This window comes from Lutra lutra, chromosome 4 (assembly GCF_902655055.1).
Source record: "Lutra lutra chromosome 4, mLutLut1.2, whole genome shotgun sequence".
NCBI lineage: Eukaryota > Metazoa > Chordata > Mammalia > Carnivora > Mustelidae > Lutra > Lutra lutra.
The window spans coordinates 24,248,173-24,267,002 of record NC_062281.1 but is presented as its reverse complement, the minus strand read 5'-3'; the positions used below and the strand labels follow the sequence as shown (position 1 = coordinate 24,267,002).

General features: G+C 36.6%; 1 protein-coding gene across 11 annotated transcripts in view; it reads right to left on the bottom strand.

The window, feature by feature from the left end:
• TRPS1 (transcriptional repressor GATA binding 1) overlaps positions 1-18,830 on the bottom strand; it is a 257,926-nt gene that overhangs the window by 8,190 nt on the left and 230,906 nt on the right. For all 11 annotated transcript variants that reach the window (XM_047725096.1, XM_047725107.1, XM_047725101.1 and 8 more), the window contains one exon: positions 1,564-1,686. In XM_047725096.1, coding sequence (XP_047581052.1) covers positions 1,564-1,686 — 123 coding nt within the window. The remainder of the gene's footprint in view (positions 1-1,563; positions 1,687-18,830) is intronic.

The window sequence follows — 18,830 nt, the reverse complement described above, 5'->3', positions numbered from 1 at the left end:
TTTCAGAAGGAAAATGCCACATCCCTTGGATATGCCACATTCATTTATTTTGTTCAGGAATGTTCAATGTTCAGGTCTATAAAAAGCTCCTATTTGTATTATGAAGATATGCAGTATTTAATATCTACCTATAAGGAAACCAGAAATTTGCATTAATACCCTTTTAAAACTTTTATAACTTTTGTGACAGTCTTTGATCTGAGATGTGTGCATAACCTTTATGTATTTAAGTTTACGACGTAAAGAAACTCAAAACTGAACACAGCTTGCCTCTGGAGAGATGAATATTAAAATAACTGTAAAAAAAAGAGTTTACTTTATATCACAGTTGTTAAATTATCATAATCTGGAAGAGCAGTAGTTTAATTAATTCTTGGCCTGTGATTGGCCAGAGTTCAATTAAAATCATTAATGTCAGTACTCATTAAATGAAAGCTTATTGCTGTGCTAAAATGGTGAAGGTGAAGCAAAAGGAAGGTAATGTAGTGGGGGGAGAATCTCTCTGTTAGCTACATGTAATAACTAAGGCTTTACAGTTTACCACCAATTAGTATTGTCGGCTGCATGCATTTTTTAAAGAGTGCTTCCAATGGTCCATTTATGAGGACGTTTTGTCTAAAATTGTGTTCCCTGTAGCTGTAATTTATTCACTGGCTGTTCTAAGAGCTATGGTAAAATGCCAAACAAAATGAAAAAGGCAGAGGGAAATGGATTTCTTTTTACTAAGTGGGGTATTCCTATTTTTAAAGGCAGCTCTTGTCAGCAGATAAACTTCCTAAACTTTAAAAAAAAAAAAAAGTCCTTCAGGAAGTAAATGCATATAGAGATGGGGAATTTGTGAGATTTAATTAAACTTTATCAGAGGATTCTAACTAACATCTGAGAAGAAAGTTCTGGAAGTACCTCGGTGAGCCACAGAAAGAAGCCAGCCAGAGAGTTTGAAACACAAAGAGCCTTCACACCTTCACAACCTTCACACACATCTACTGGGATGTGAGCCGTTCAGGCCCTGAAATAGCTTCCTTGAATATATCCCCCCAAGAACTGGCGAGATCTACCTGGCATTCTCGGGTCCTAGCTCAGAACCACTCTTCTGAACGTGCCTGACTTCTAGTCCCCAAAGCAGCCAAGATGACACTTGCAAATTCTGAACTTAAAGTGGAAATAAGTATTCTTGCCCTGCCCTGTATTTTATGTGAAATAGGAGAATCCTCTTTTTAAAACACTTTTTATGTAATATTGAACTTTCAAGGTTTCTCCTTCCTGCCTAAATTAATTTCACCAAATTCTGATAACCATTAGTGCAACTATCTGTTATGGGAAGTTCCCAGAAATCAATCATTCCCTCGTTTATATCAAAAGAAACATAATGCATTACTAATGATCTCAAATATATCTCCCCATAACATCTAAGTCCATTTCACCATAAATCACAGGTGCTCTCCGAGTGACTGTATTAAACTCTGCAGGAGCAGGCACTGCAAGCCAGGGAATGGTACACATCACACTACAGACCAGGCTGCTTTATAAAGCTTTTCCTCAAACAGTCTAACAAGCTCTTACCGAGTGAAGCTTCTGGTAGAGGCCACACGCGTTGCATACATATCCGCCATTTGCATTCTTTCGCCAGAGAGAGGTCTTTGTGGTCAAGCAATTGGCACAAAAAACACCCGAGCCTCTACGCCTCTGAAACGGGGGAAAAAACACAAGGTCAGAGGTGAGTCACATGATCAGTGGAGTTAGACCAAATCAACCCAGGAGTTTTGTCTTTAGACTAGCAACAATGACAGTATAAAACCACACTGCCCATAATGAGGTCAGGTTCAATTGTGTTTAATAGGCACCACTGATTTTCATTATAATTAACCCTACAGTGATGGATGAGGTGTGTGCAACACCAAAGGCTTTTCGCAGAAACAGCTTTAACTTTTTGAACTTTGGGTTTTGTGCCTTTAATGATGGCTCCTAAATGCTGAACCCTAAAGTATACCTTCTAAAAGTGTCAAAACAAAAGTCATAAGACAGAACGTGGCGATATGTTTAATATACTTTGGCGAAGGGGGAGCACAGGCTACCTGAGCTTTAAAAATATAGTGATGCGTGGAAGAAACGCGGCATATAAACCATTTAAAATTAAACCTGATTTGTGTCTTTTTGGATGTCATTCATGTAACCCAAGTATTAGGAGAATATCACACACTCAATTCTAGTTTTGGGGGTTGCAATGGTAAACTCTGAAAGAGAACACCGTCTATTTCCCAGAGCTGAGGGGACCAGTCGAAACTTGCTGCCAACTCGAAGTACAGTATTACTGAGAACGCTTATGAGGTGCCTGGTGGAAGCCAGACAAGCTAGTTCCATCAATGGCTATTTATTTTATTTGCCTCAGACTTGGAAATCACAAGCGTTTCCGAATACAAATTGATTTTAGTGGGTTGAATTCTGTAATCACCAGATTCAAAAATAATCTAAGAATATTTAAAAGTAGATAATTAGTATTGCTTGTTCCATTCTTGCTATCAAGTAATGATTCCATTAAACTCACTGAAACAAAAGTCAGGCTGTGTTTGTAGGCGCAAATACTAACAGGCAGGAAATGAAATGCTCTTGCTGCAAGAAAAAAAAAAAAAAAGACAGCCTGAATTGCAACTTCACTCTCCTTTCTCTAGGAAGCGAAGCCTTTAATGATAAAATATGCACGTTAGATAAGGAGTGGAAAAAATGTTGCTGGAACCTAATTTTATTGTAAATTTAAAATTACAAATACCGTAAGTCAAAATTTCAGGGATTCATAAAATTTAGGCAATTTATTTAACTTGAGTCCATACCGTAGACCAGTGCTATCCCTGCCAAGAAAATACAATGGTTCTAATTGTACTCTGATACATTTCAAATGGAAAGCTTTTCTGCAGACATAATTTTGGCTTCAAGACTGGAACACTTTCTTGGCATTGAAAGGGCATTTGATTCATCGGGTGTTTCACAATGTATCACTAAAAAGACCTGGTGAGCAGCCAGTTCCCTATAGGGTAATTTTTCCATCCAGATGCAAGTGCTATCAGAGGCCCTCGTCAGCTAAACTAATTATGATCTTGCAATTGCTGATGCCTGCTCACTCTAACATTCGACATCCTCCATTAATCATCAATACAAGGAAAATGAATGAAACGTAAAGAAATGAGGGCTGGTAAGCTGCACAGCCATAAAAATCTGAAATGAGAGCAATAATTTAACAAGATTGGGGGAATGTTTTTAGTGCGCACCAAGTCAGGCTAACAATTGCCCTTTTCAACCAAGAACACGATTTCATTAGTGTAGCAGGTCGTGCTACTTTAGGTGATGTAATAAAAGCTAGATTTTGCACAATGATAATCTCTGGCTCCCCTTTTTCTCCCTCTCTGCCCAAGTCAGGACCAGGAACGTGTCACGGTTAGAGCAACGGCAAACGCTGGGTGTCAGGCCACAAGTCCCAGTTGGGAGCTCCTGCAAAAGTAGAGATTGCTCCCTCCTGAAAATCAATGAACTACTAGATGCTATGTTTATCAAACATTCTGGGGCCCCCTTTATCTAGAGTAAGCTGGGGAGCCTAGTTAGGTTATAATTGTGAAACTTCCCTAAGGTCACGCCATCTTTTTCCTAGATCTAAATAACACGTTTGGCAAATAAACACCAACTTGATCCACATAAAGCAATGTAAATGTCCATTTGGAAACTAACCCACATATATGGCTGAGACTCAAATCTGAATGTGTAACCATTCACTCCAGCCTGCTTTTCTTTCCTTATGCCCTGGGTGCTTGACACAGCATGCCAAAGTGGGTGTAATCCTGGTTTCTGAGAGCGTTTCAATCCTTGCACAATTTTGGGCTTAATTCTCTTGCAAAGAAAATGCCCTTCATTAGTTAGAGGGAAAGCCCTAAAATTATAGCACTGGTTTCCACAGGCCTATCTTGCTTTAAGCAGCACTTAGGCTCCACTAAAGAGGTATATTTTGGGAAAACTATATCTTATTTAAGACATCAGGGGTTACTCTGGATTCATTTACCCAGAGTCAGTATAGCATGGAGGTTAAGAATCAGATTTAGGAGTCAGACTACTTGCATTCAAAACATGTCTGCCTTTTGCCAGGTGCAACTTTAGGCAAGTTACTTAACCTCTCAAAGCTTCAACTTCCCCACCTTTAAAGTGTGAGCCGCTGTAGTATGTGGGCAAATGGATACAATTAAAATAGTATCAGGGATGTAGTAAACAGTAAGTTAGCTATTTGTCAAAGGGATTCAATTATTATTATTATTTTTTGGTACAAGAAAAATACTTGGCTAGCTTTGTTTCCATCTCCTTAATCTGCTCCTTGAACATTATAGAGATGCTTAAGACATACAGTTGGATATTATCAATTGTAGTTCATTTGTGACAATCTTATCAAATATGAGAATGGAAAGTTGAGTCAGAGTGAAATATCTAGGTGTTCACACCTAGGATTCAATAGGAGTGTACTTGTGTGGGGGTGGAAAGTAGGAGGGAGGTGAGAAATATTTCACATATTGAGTTAACTCCCTTCTAAACACATTTAATGCTTTGGTAAGCACTGTTTCACAGTAGTTTTGGTGCACTTGGAATTTCTGGAAGCAGCAAAGAAGGTGGCCCACGTGGACAGTATCCTTAGCTGTATGATCACAGAATCATAACTGTGCCACATATCTCTCAGCTACAGAACAGCTGAGAGCCTGACCTGGTCGCTCTGTGTGTAATGTAACCTGGCTGGACAGAGTAAAGCATCTTTTTGAAGTTACCAACTCCAAACCTTAGCCCAATCACGTGTAGAAAAGCAGGTCTGTGGCCAAAGGAAGGCAGAATAGGAGTCTCTCCTCACCCCCCTTTTTAAAAACAAACTTGGCCTCGTTAAAGAGAAAGAAAGGCACCAAAGACTTTATTTCATTCATAGTTTATCACGCATGACAGAGTTTTAAAATATTTTGTCATTCTCCTTTACACTGTGCTTGTTAAGGACAGAAATTATGACTCCTAAGATATCCTAAGTACCAGGCACCTAGGACAATGCTCTGTCTTGACAGACTAAACATTAATAAAATTGAAAATAATCTACTGGAATTTAAAAAATCTCACTTGCTATTATTTTTTTTAATCATTAATGGTCAATCCTAGTTTTGAAAAAAAAAGTTTTTAAAAAATATTCCTTCTAAATGTCACTCATTTGGATTGACAAACTTACTTCCAGTTGGGCAGAGATGACTAATGATGTTGTAGAAAAGAAAATCAAGAGAATTAATGAATGTTCCAATCTTACAATTCACACTTGTTTTTGAGGAGCAGTTGAAGCTAGGTACTTGCTAGGTCCTGAGGATACAAAATCAGGTAGGACAAGGCTCCAATTCTCCTTTATATACATCATTAGGGTCATATGTTGTCCATGGTTCTATATGTGCACATGTGTGTTTAAATAATAATATTAAATAATAATAATTATTTCTCCTTTTCTACAAGCTGTTTTCTATTTTTAAATTATTATTATTATTTTATTTTATTTTATTTTTTTTTGGAGAGAGAGAGTGGGGAGGGGCAGAGGGAGAAGGAGAGAGAGAATCTGAAGCAGACTCCCTGCTGAGCGTGGAGTCAGATACAACCCTGAGATCATGACCTGAGCTGAAATCAAGAGTCCAACACTTAACCAATTGAGCCTTCCAGGTGTCCCCAAGCTGTTTAAGAGTAATATTTTATTACCTCCATGACGTTATGCAGGAGAGAGGAGAACTGAGTCACACAGATAAGGTCTTTTCTGGAGAGTAAATGAGAGGAATCCCTAGCTAGGGGATGGCACCGCTGGCCCTCCTGAGGGGGCATATTTAGCCTGATTCTTGCCCTGTGGTAGGGGTAAGATTCTCTCAGAATCTCAGGCTGAGAGAAAGCTGCACGCTTATCTATCTTCACAGAAGCACCACATTCTCTGCCCTTGGACTTCCTTACACGCCTCTTCTACTTGTTTGTGGACTTAAGTGAAGGAAGGAGTGAGGGAAGGTGGGTCCCAAATCCAAATCTACAAATGAAAATTTCTTTTTTTTTTTAAAGATTTTATTTATTATTTATTTGACAGAGAGAGAGATCACAAGTAGACAGAGAGGCAGGCAGAGAGAGAGAGAGAGAGAGAGGAGGAAGCAGGCTCCCTGTTGAGCAGAGAGCCTGACGCGGAACTCGATCCCAGGACCCTGAGATCATGACCTGAGCCGAAGGCAGCGGCTTAACCCACTGAGCCACCCAGGCGCCCCATACAAATGAAAATTTCCAAAGAGAAAAAGTCCAGAGGCAACAATTCGAGGAACTGATTTTGTTGTTTGTTTTTTTTTTAAACTTCGAGTTTTATGGCTTGCCTAGTAACTTTTAGGTCACATTTGTGTTGCCTCTACATAATTTCTGTTGGCGCTAATTTCCTGTGTGAAAAAGGAAGGATGGTGATACAAACAGTTAATTGTAAGGATTTTTGAGGCCAGTCAAAGGATAGCAAGTAGTTTTCGGTGATAATTACTGAGAATTCTTTGGGATTACTTGTTTCCTTTCCATGTTTCAAATGTATTATGACCACAATACTGACTTTCACAACAGCAATTTAGGTGGTGAATTTGGACAATCACCCATGTTAGGATTTGAAATAGAAAATGACATACACATCTTTTAATATAAGCACATTTTAAATCCAACATAATTTTTTTTTCCTGCTTTGAAGTGCAAGAAGTATAATGACTAAAATAATGGATTAAACAAACAAATTAATTTAGGTTCACAGCTAACCACTGTGCGGTTGTCACTATCATCAAATTTTTCTGAAAGCTTCTGGTTCCAATTTTGCTTTTAGGGGGCTTAATTCTTTAGTGAGTTATGGATCAGTGGGTTGGGCCGTGGCACATGTATTGGTGAACCCATATGTGTCTTAAAAAAAAAAAAAGGAAAAAAATGTTTTAAAATTGGTTTAGTTGCTTCTTTTACCTATATTATTACTTAAAAATCAGCCCAAAACAAACATTTGAATGTTTTCAAATTTCATTAACAGCTGATTTCATTTGATTAATAAGAAATAAATTTGATTGAATTATTCATTCGAGTGGCTTATCATTTAGAGACATGGATACTTATCTCCAAGAGATTAAAGTCTCTTGGAAAAGGAGTTTGTGCAGAAATGATCCTTTATATTAGTGTTCTATGTATAAGAACTAGACTGAAACCATGTAATTACATAACAAGCTTTGATAGGCAGAGTATTTATTCACATTTTTTATGGTTTTATATCTTAGCCATTTTAAATCAAATCAATCTGAAATATGAAATACATGCTGTTAGGGCAGATATACCTCAAATATTTTTTGACTTTAAATAATTTCTGTGTTTACTTGATTATATCAAGCATCTTTTACAAACTTCACTTTAGCGACATGTACAGATGGCTATGATAGAAACTTCTGGTACAACTTTGCAGTAATAAAATTTCAATGGTAAACTTAACTCAGTTTCATTCTGGGAGTGTAATAATTACTGACTGTCCAGCATGTGCCTGACACCATGCTACAAATGAGTTACAGGGACATATATGACAAACATGGTCTATAATCTCTCTGGGTTTCCAGTAGAATGAGCCAAAAACCTACTAAGTATAGAGTTAATGCAACACAAATTGAGATGTTCATAAACACTGAGAGTTAAATTTATGCAAATTATATGTAAACTTTTCTGAGGAAACAAAAGTATATTAGATCAATAAATCTTATTTATTTACTTACTTATTTAGATTTCATTTTTAAGTAATCTCTACACCCAACGTGGGGCTCAAACTCATCAACCCAAGATCAAGTCATGTGCTCTACCAAATGAGCCAGCCAGGTGCCCCAATAAAGCTCATTTGAAGGCTTAAAGTTATCTAATGATAAGAGAGCTTACTCTCTGTGTTCCTTTACCAAAGTGGGTAATAACAGGACAATGATCAATAACATTGCCCTACTGACTACCAAAAAAGTTGATATGCATTAAATAACATATTTATTATTACTATCATGTTAAATAATGTATTTATTATTACTATCATGTAGTGGGTTGGCATTCACTAATTATGAATAAATGATGATTCATATTTTAGTCATTTTCACTGTTATTTACCACTGGTGACAGAAGGCAACCTCTCCTTCCTAATTCCCCCCAAGTGAGGACTAACTAGCTATTGACTACCTATCAGTAGATCCTACAAGAATGCATAGAATGCAGTGCCTAAAACCACTAAAAAATAGACGGTGGCTTGCAATGAATGTCTCTAAATTAACAGGCTGAATTTTCCCCAAAGCACAGGCTACCTGATATTTTAGGAAGAGCAGGGAAAGAACACTGCCAGCATCAAGCAATAGTTACCAATAACTTGGCTGACTTTTGTTCCAAATAGAATTGTGAAGAACAGTGCAGCTGAAATGGGCTGCACAGCAAGTCTCTGCCTGATTTGAAACAGCCCTCTTTGCCCTCAGATTTCTTGCCAGAAAACTGAAGAGACTCTCCAAGGTTCAGCCAAGCACCCATCTTACGATCTACTATCTCAGAATTTGGAAACAAAACCTGTTTACCCTGCTTATTAAATTCACTTCCTCAACACATCAGCAATGATAATGGAGACAAGTGTAAACAAAGCTGATATCCCTGGCTAGGAGCAATGGAACGAACTCCCTTCCAGGACATGAGGCAACACATACTCTAGTAATCATACACTGTACCCAGGTATGAATGTGCCTGAGACTTACTGCACTGACACATCACCACGTGGGAGTTGCCCTACATATCAGGAAATACTAGTGTGCCAAACACATTAGCTCCATTTCTTCTGAGATGCAACTGGTGACTACTGAAGTGAGATAGAAGACAAATCAAGAATTTGCAACGTATATCCCACACTTCTAATCATTCACAGTTTCTTCAAATCGGCAGAATTTACAAGTGAATCACACATAAAGAACCTATTACGTAGGTCTGAAGGACTCCATCTCTATTCTTTGACTCACCCCATATTTGGTAAATGAGCAAACCAAATATCCAGTGTCATGCCCAAATTACATAAAGAACCAGGACTAGAAAAAACTCAGATCTTTGGCGTTCTACCCACATTGTTTCTCTAACACTGCTCTGCCTTTACAGCAATATGTACATAGACAGCTAAAACTATGGTTGAAAATTTATGTCTGCACTGTCTTTTTTCATTCCACGTGAAAGTCATTATTGTCAGAAGAACTACTCAAATCTTTCATTGCTTCTATTTCCGCCACCATGGATCCATTTTCACCTACGGCTACAACAATCATTGGAGGCTTTCTCCACAGGGACTTTCTTCCATGCCAGTACCAACACCTGACACTGAAAAGGAAGAAAAAAGGCTTTTTGGAGGCACAATTTTAGCACCTCTTAAGCAAACTTTGGCATGAGAACAAAGTTGATTCTGTTTTAATAAATTTATTGCACATTTTACTTAACAGTATATTCTGTAAACACATTTAAGATGGGAATTATTCACATTACAAAAAGTAAAAATCTTAAGTGATAACAATAGAGAAGAAACTTGTTGTAGAAAAAGCCTAATGTCCAAAGGGTTCAGCTTCTGTGCACTTAAACACAAATTGAGTTATTTTATATATTATCAGTGTGGGGTTGCCTTTATAATAGATAATGATGACGATGATGGTTATTTTGGAAGAATCAGAAAATACCAAACAATAGTCAGGAATTCTTTTCCTGGGGCGGTGACTGGCTGGCTCAAGCAGAAGAGCATGCAACTCTTGCTCTTGGGGTTCTAAGTTTGAGCCCCATGTTGGATGTAGAGATTACTTAAAAAATATAAATTAAATCTAAAAAAAAAAAGGAATTCTTTTCATATTAGCTAACAGATAATAACTGGGCTGTAAACCGTTTCCATCCTCATAGCATTCACATATACATCAAGGGTTCTTCACTGGTTCCTAACATTCTTTCGATAAAATTTATGACACTCTCTCCAGAAAAAAAAAAAAAATGTAAAAAAATTGTATACAAATAACTTCAGGCTATTCAAAAGAATGTCCTTCACAAAATGTATCCAAGCATTTGGTATGGATATCTGAATGCCCGCAGATTTGAAGGTTAAGAACTCCTAACATCTATTATCCCAGTTTAGATCAAAATGAATTACCAGTTACTATTATTCCCCCACTTTCATTAATGAGGTAAAAAGACTAAGAATGGTTCTTTGACTTATTTGGTGTCAAAAAATACGTCCTAGTCTCCAAGTCTAGATAAAAACACAGGACTGTGTTCCAGAAACTGTTTCTGAATCAATTATCTGATAGAATTCTCTCCCTTGACTACATTGTGTCCCTTTTTAATAATCACCATCAGACATCTAATATTTCTCAAGACTTAACTATGTATAGGATGATAAGCTATAGCTTTCATTTCATTATCTGACCTTGTTAAAATGATCCTAAGAGACAGGTATCATTATTGTTGTTGTTATTACTGTTCTTTTTCTTCTTCCCTCCACTTTACGGAGGAGAAAACTGAGGCCTAGCAATGTTTTTCAGTTGCTATACAGGAGGGCTAAGATACAAACTCAGGTCTCCCTCACTTGAGAGCCACAGTGCTGAACTATGTTTCAGGCCCTAGTACTAAAGAGGCGATTGGGGAATTTTTACCAAAAATATTTCACCATAGCTTGGTTTTGAAGAACGCTTATCTCTTCAAACCACCCCATAACAGCTGATTGAAATTATGCAAGTTTTGAGGTACCAGAAAGAAATGACTCATCCTTGATCAGATATGGCAACGATCTGTTTTGAAGTTGACAGATACAGTCATAGCCAGAGGAACACAACATTTGGCTGACAGAGAGGTAGGGGTAGGGAAGGGGGTTGGGTGCAGTACACGTGTTTTAATCCTTCCATCACAAAACAAAAAACAAAAAACCAAAACAACAACAAACAAACACAAAAAACCAAAAAACAACCCCCCCCAAAACCATGTAAAATAAGCCTCTGTTTAAAAACAGAAAATTAGATGACACCACTGACTTAGCTCCTAATAATGCCAGTCACATGGGAGGGTAGCTGTGAACCAGAATCTCTGTTTTTGCATTAGTCTTGGCTAGAGTTGGGGCAGCAAAAATGATGCTGGGGGTTTTGACAAGTTCTGTAAACACATATGTTCAGATAACAATTTACTAGATTTACTTTACATACTTGTATGTTCCCTGGCAAAGACCTTTTGCAACGTGTGGTATCCTCATTATTCGATATAAAACACTGCCAATTCTGAAAGATGAGGTTATTTTAATAAATTCCTCAGATCTGGATAATATGAAAATATTTATAATTATTTCCCCTTAACTATTTCCCCTATTATTATATATAAAAGTATATGTTCTTCATCAACCTATGGAGCTGACTTGGATACTTTTCATGTGTGATACAGTTTCCATTTCATTACAGAACAGTGAAGACCAAAATATTCTTAACTCTAAACACTTTTTTTTTTTAAAGATTTTTTTTTTTTTTTTTTAATTTGACGGAGAGAGAGATCACAAGTAGGCAGAGAGGCAGGCAGAGAGAGAGGAAGGGAAGCAGGCTTCCTGCTGAGCAGATAGCCCGATGCGGGGCTCGATCTCAGGACTCCGGGATCATGACCTGAGCTGAAGGCAGAGGCTTTAACCCACTGAGCCACCCAGGCGCCCCACTCTAAACACCTTTTACAGGCTATCAAGTTGAGAGGGTACAGTACAGATCAGATGTTAAAACATAGCATGTCGTCTGCTCAGCAGAAGGATGGTCATTGCTGTTTATTTCCACTGAGCAGCATACAAATTACGGAAATACAGTTAAATGTACTGAAGTTCAAAATAACTAAGAACCATGTTAAAAATCTGGCAATGTGTGCCAACAAGAGACTTGGATACCCAATATGCCATTTGGACTAAATACTTGGGAAGACACGATTGGGAAAACTTCTTCTATTATTTCATCCTCTAGGACCTAAATCCAAAAAAAAAAAAAAAACCTAAGAGACATAAACCTGAACTTCAGTTAATTTTTTAATCTATAAAATTCTTTTAAAATGTTGTCTCATTTGTGGGACGCCTGGGTGGCTCAGTTGGTTAAGCAGCTGCCTTCGGCTCAGGTCATGATCCCAGCGTCCTGGGATCGAGTCCCACATTGGGCTCGTTGCTCATCAGGGAGCCTGCTTCTCCCTCTGCCTCTGCCTGCCATTCTGTCTGCCTGTGCTTGCTCTCTCTCCCTCTCTCTCTCTGACAAATAAATAAATAAAATCTTTAAAAAAAAAAAAGATTTAAATAAAAATAAAAATAAAAAAAAAATGTTGTCTCATTTGTACTCAGTTTTGTACTTCCTTGGGACACATGAAGTCGTAGGTGTTTAAATCCACCTCTCCAACGGTTAAAATAAGTGCCTAGTAAGTTATGTCATTGTTCAAACTGAAGATGTATCTTTAAATGAGGATTCTGTTCCTGCTAGGGGTAAAACCAAACTTGAGCAGAGAATTTCATTATAGAGGCACGGTGCAGACAGGGAAATCTAAGCTGATTTTTAAAGTTTTAATAACATTATTTTAAAAAGACAAGTTGAAATTATGAATTGCCTTAACAATCATGATGTGATTTTGTAATAACTGAAATCTTTCATGGGAAAACTGCTTCTTCAGTAACTCACACAGTCAATTATACAGGAAAGCACTGTAACAGGGCTGTCCCCCTGCCGCAACCCCCCAACCCCGCCACATTCAAATAGCTCACGTACACGACTTCCTTTTCCATTACCAACTTGTCTGCAGTACCATCTGTAAAAACGAACACATACCTTGTGCTGCCGGTTTCTGCTTTTGCTCGTCCATTAGTGGGACTGGCTGCAGCTGCTCAAGAAGAAAGCAATGACTGTCTTTGTTTTTATATACATATATTTCCCCTCCAGTACGACCATATCAGCGCAAGGCAATACCTCGTCCTGAGTAGGGAACTGCTCTTAATAACCTGACTCGGACCCAGTTCTCTGTGTGATCTGGAGTTTGTTAATCACACGGTATCACATACCAAAGCAAGAACTACCTCATTGCATCAAGGACTCTCGAGACAACCCCTCAGTCACTCCTACCAAATGGCACAGTTAAAATCATTTCGTACTGTGACATTCTGTCCATCGAGCAGAGTATCAGGAAACCAATACTGAGGCCTGGCAGCACAGCCTGAGACACAAAACTCCTGGGGAGTGAGCTTTTATTTCATGAGAGGAGCTTTGAAAATAAAACACAGCAACTCACTTTTCTAAAACTCTCTTCTCCTCTGACTGCCTCATGTTTACATTACTTTTCTGTTAGCATTATTTTTTCCCTAGACAACCACGATTGCACTATTCATAATCTTTGCTGAAGATGCAAATATATTAAAGAAAGAAGTGACCTCAAATTAATTTTTTGAAGTGATCTGCCTCCAAGAAACATTTCTCCCTGTTGTGGAGTAATATGAATTAAAAAAAAAAAAGAAAAAAAGAAAGGCGGCAAATACCATCAACTATCAACTTCTTAAAAATATTAAAAAAAAGATTCATAGAGAAGCTGAAATTAAAAACACACATAAAAGAAAAGCAGAGATCAAAAAAAAAACCAAAAACCAAAAACCAAAAACAAAAACAAAAACAAAAAAAACCCAAAACAGTTTAGCTGCTTTCCTGTGCTATTCCACATTTACAAATTTACCCCACATACATCAAAAACTACTCTTCTTCATAAGAGGTACTTTGGTGTCAGTGTGAACATTAGAATGCCAATTCTGCCTTAGCTTCTCATATATTGACTTGTCTTAAATCATCAAATGGCTCTGCTTTCTCAGCATTTAGGTAGAGGAGGCAGAGTGCTAGCTTCCAATTATTTACAGACGCAAGTCACTTCCAGGGGACTGGGGCTATTAAGGAGCAGGCCCATTTTTTCTTTCAATCTTTGCATTATCAGTACATGGCACATAGGCATTTAACTAATGATAGCTTAATTGAATTGATCTCTATCAAAAGACAGGATTCTGTGGATTTCAATAAACATTGTGTTAGGGGCGCCTGGGTGGCTCAGTGGGTTAAAGCCTCTGCCTTCGGCTCAGGTCATGATCCCAGGGTCCTGGGATCGAGCCCCACATCGGGCTCTCTGCTCAGCCGGGAACCTGCTTCCTCCTCTCTCTCTCTGCCTGCCTCACTGCCTACCTGTGATCTCTATCTGTCAAATAAATAAATAAAACTTTAAAAAAAAAATAAACATTGTGTTAAAATATACATGTGTGTGCACATACCACACACACATCATGATCAGCAGATTATACCTTAAATGAAGCTTTATTCATGAAATACATGTGGCAGTCATCATTACCAAAAATATGACTTAGATTGAAAACAGTTTCACTTTTGTGAAATGCAAAATAAAATTAGTAAGTCATGCATCATATTTAGACTCTATATTATATAGCAGGAGGGAAAAGAAATGGACTTTGCTTGAGCTTGTGAGCAATCTGCAAAACTAGTAGAAATGGCATATGTTGATGTGTGTATTTGTGTATGCATATATATGTATATATATCGAAGTGACAGTACATATACATATATATAAACATGTACACACACACACACACACACACAAATCCACGCAGCATTTTATCACTGACATGTAGTGAGATGTTGCTAGTTGCTTTTATTTTCATTAAAACAATTTCATATTTTATAAAGGGCTAAAATACTGGCGATGTTGTTAAAATTAAAGAGAAAAAAATCCCAAGAGTTTCCTGAAGAGTGGAGAAGAAAGATAATTAACTGTGTATAAAAGACCAAAAAAGAAATGAAGGAACAGAGTACCTAGGAGAGTGTCTTATATGTCAGCCTAATAATTACTGATTTTGATAGGTGGAAATTAAGACATCGAGAACGTATGATTTGTTTTTATTACTGTGTTAGAGTCCTCTCCATTCACTTACACACTCAATTAACATAAATACAATTATATATGGGAGAATACTGAATGCTATGCTTGACATATATCAGGAATTCAATGAGTGTTAAAGACTTCCTTTCTCTCTTAGTTTCAAAAGATACTGAGTATCAAAAGATATTAGATTTTAGAAAATACTGAATAAATAAGATTTTGGCATGTATATACATGTATATCATTCAATTATCTAGAGTTACTTATTTATGCACATATGTATAAAACGTATGCAAAGAAGCTCTTATTTTTTTCTATTTTTGCAACATGAAAAGAGGATGAAAAATGATCCTAAAACTCTCTTGCATTTAGGTGACTGTCTTAAAATTTATCACATCAATTATGCGCTTGAAAATACTATCTATTCTCTTCCCCTCTCTCTTCTATTCTATGTCGTTTGCTTGTGTTCCAAAAGACCTTGAAGGATTTCATTACATAAATAAACCAGTTAGGTGGTGACTTATTTACTCATCAGTCCATCAAAGAGACATGTCTCATCCTAAAACACAAGTGGAGATTTGGGGAAGGAAACTGTATCCTTTGGCATTTTCTAAAACATAAAAGAATGCTAGGTAGGTCAAGTTCCCTTATGAATATTACTCATTCTAGCTAGTTTTCTTCTTTTCATATAGTGCGATCACACAGATTAATACATTGTCATAAAATATGATGATGGATATTTAATTCATAGACTACACAAAGTTGATCCACTTAGATTTATACAGATCAAGATTTAGAAACCTCTGTACAAAAATTAATTTTGGGTGCTGGCTGTAAATTTATATTCATAAGCAAATATTTGGAATTTGATATCCTGTTTTATTAAAATACATACACATATATACATATATATGCACACATAATACAGTAACATGTAAACATACACTTAAAATATGTATATGCACATTTGCATGCACATTTCCTTTCATAAAAGTGAATTCTAGGTCTTTCAGTTTAAAATTTAAGAAGTTCAGAGGGGGACTATCTTATATTTTAAAGGGTTTACTTTAAAAAAAAAACAAAACAAAAAAGTTACACATCTTTCCCAAATAAGGGGTTATATCTAACTAGAAAGTAAAATATCTCTGAGGAAAAGTAGATATAAAAAGTGTAACGACAGAATCAATGAATCAATGAAACTAAAAAAAGCAGCAGGCAGCATTTCATGAAAAAGGAATAACTTATGTAGGATTAAAAAACATTTACAGATATTACATGCTCCAAAAAACTGTACTCTCTGAAGGTTAAGTAGCTAGATCTGACTTCAATCATCCCTCTTTTTCTATCTACTTTATAATATTTTATTTCACTCATTGCATGTATGTATATATATACTTAGTGTGTCCATATGTACATTTCCTTGTCATTATAAAAATGGAAACAGTCCTATTCTTTTAAATTCATCCCAAAGGAAGGCAATAATTCAGAAATAAACAGAATAGACTGATTGGTACCAGACTAAAATTCAAAGCAATTCACGTTACCCCCCCCCCCCAAAAAAGGTAAAGAGAGCCTTATACATAAAAGTCCTAACTTTTAAAGAAGAAGAAAATCACCATTAGTGCAGAGGTTTAGCTAATTAGCTGATCTAATGCTGAGCTTTTATGTTAGTAGGTTTACAAATTTCAGAAAATGACCAAATTATTCCACTTATACCATTAGCTTGACCCCTTCCAGAATTTGACCCTCCTAATAGATTTGTTTTATAAGATATGACATCTTGAACAGCTGTGCTATTCTTTCTTGAACTTGACTTTTTTTTTTTTTTAAGCATGAAAATAGACTGATTTACTAAAACACGACTATTCTTTGGTAACAGTGGGGGGAGGGAGGCATCAGAAATGGAAAAATAATATGAGTTCCTATCTCAGCGAGTCATATTGAAACTCAGAGAACACTGAAGTATTACAAACATTTGTGGCCAGTTAGAGAAATGATGTAGAGAGAATTTGAAAATAGTCACTATGAACTGAGTTCATTAACATAAGGAGATATGATTATTAAAATGGAGAAGAAATTCATTTGAATGTTCTGATCTTCAAATCCCCTACCACTGAGTGGATGCCATTATGTGCTCGTTGCAAATGGCAGGATGTTTCAAGTCTGATTAGTCAGGCTCTCTCTAGAATTTTACTTTTTTAAAACTAAATATAAATCGAGATTAAGTTAGACAATTTCAGGGAAAAAGTTTTCTAAATCTCTTATGGAGCAAATAACTTGCAGGCACATTGGGAATTTTAATCTATGCTAAAAATACCTCGAGATAGATTCTATTTAATATAGCAACTAAATAAATAGTTTGATGGAACCGGAATACTGGTCTTACTGAGAACCCTCTTGATAAAAAGCCACACTGGATTAACAGATGAAGTAGGAAGGGGGAACGGCTCGGCATTTAATAATCACGGCTTCTACCCTTACTCAATTCCCTATCAAGTTTAATCTTGCAGAGGTACTTAGGCTTAAGTGTTATTTTTGTACCTTGGCTCCAAATGGCATCTTGACTTAAAATTCTGTAAGTACTTTAGACAAATAATAAATTTTGTAGCGCAGTACTAAAGCACATATGAGACTATTCTTAATTTCAATTATACTTTTACTGTATTAGTGATCTGTTTATCCGATCTCTGCTTCTGATAGGTCGACCATCGTCTAACACAACCCAAGCTCACTGTTATTTTTATAAGAAGTGAAGGCATTTGGGGGGAAAAAAAATCAGACAACTCTGTTTCCAGTGTCTCAGGGATAATTGTTACCTTTCTCCTTTTCAACTTTAAAAGAAAGCAGTGTCTATTTTGCTCAGGGCAGTTGTTTAAAGCTCCTGCTGTCAGAATCTTTTCAACTTGAGTAGATTTAGGATTATTTAAAAATGATCGTTGTATCACACCAAGTCCTCTATTGCTGTTAATACTTGAGAATCCTAATGTCCATACACAGCACAGCAATTAACCCAGGAGATACGTGTTCACATTCACCCTTGCATGTGTGTGTGTGTGTGTGTGTGTGTGTGTGTGTATACACACATATATTTTTACATGGGTGATTCTAAATGGTTTATTTTTACTTAAAAAATTTTAGACAAACCTGTGATGGGAAATGTAGTATTGGTAGTCCAAGATATAACAACATTTTAAAAATATTTGGTCTTCTACTTCTAGTTCTGAAATTCGTATTTCAAAGCAAACTCTGCAGACTATTCACTTGCAACTTCTACTTTATTTTACTATGCAATATGCTATTATAATGTAATCCCAGAACATCAGCAGAGAGGTTTTGCTTTAATAGTGAAAAATTTACAAAAATTCTTATTTTGAAAATATGTTTTTCAGCTCATAGCTTAAACGATTGGACTTGCTTTCATTATTAGATAAATATATAATTTTTAACTTGGCAATGCTGGTATAATTTTCCATTAGAACTGCAATTAAAATTCATTATCGTCCAAGCCATAAACATTGGTTTCCTTTAGCTTCGTTCTAAGTTGATTTAGATTTTCCTTAGCAACCAATGCACAGCCTTCTGCACCCCTTTACTTCTTTGAATGTTTATTACCTGTTGAAATCTTCTTGGCTTGTAAGAATAGCAGGCAGGAAAGGAAAAAACTTACAACCTAAACGCCTGATATCTCATCAATAAAGGAAGGATCTTCTCCCTCAGGAATTCACTGCTCTATAAACTCTGCCTCTTCTCTTCTTTCAGGAAAGAGATAAAGATTCTCTGCTTCCCACGAAATCAAAACCTCAAGTCACTAAGAGACACTGAAGAGCCCAAGAAACACGCTCTTGCTTACTTAACAATTA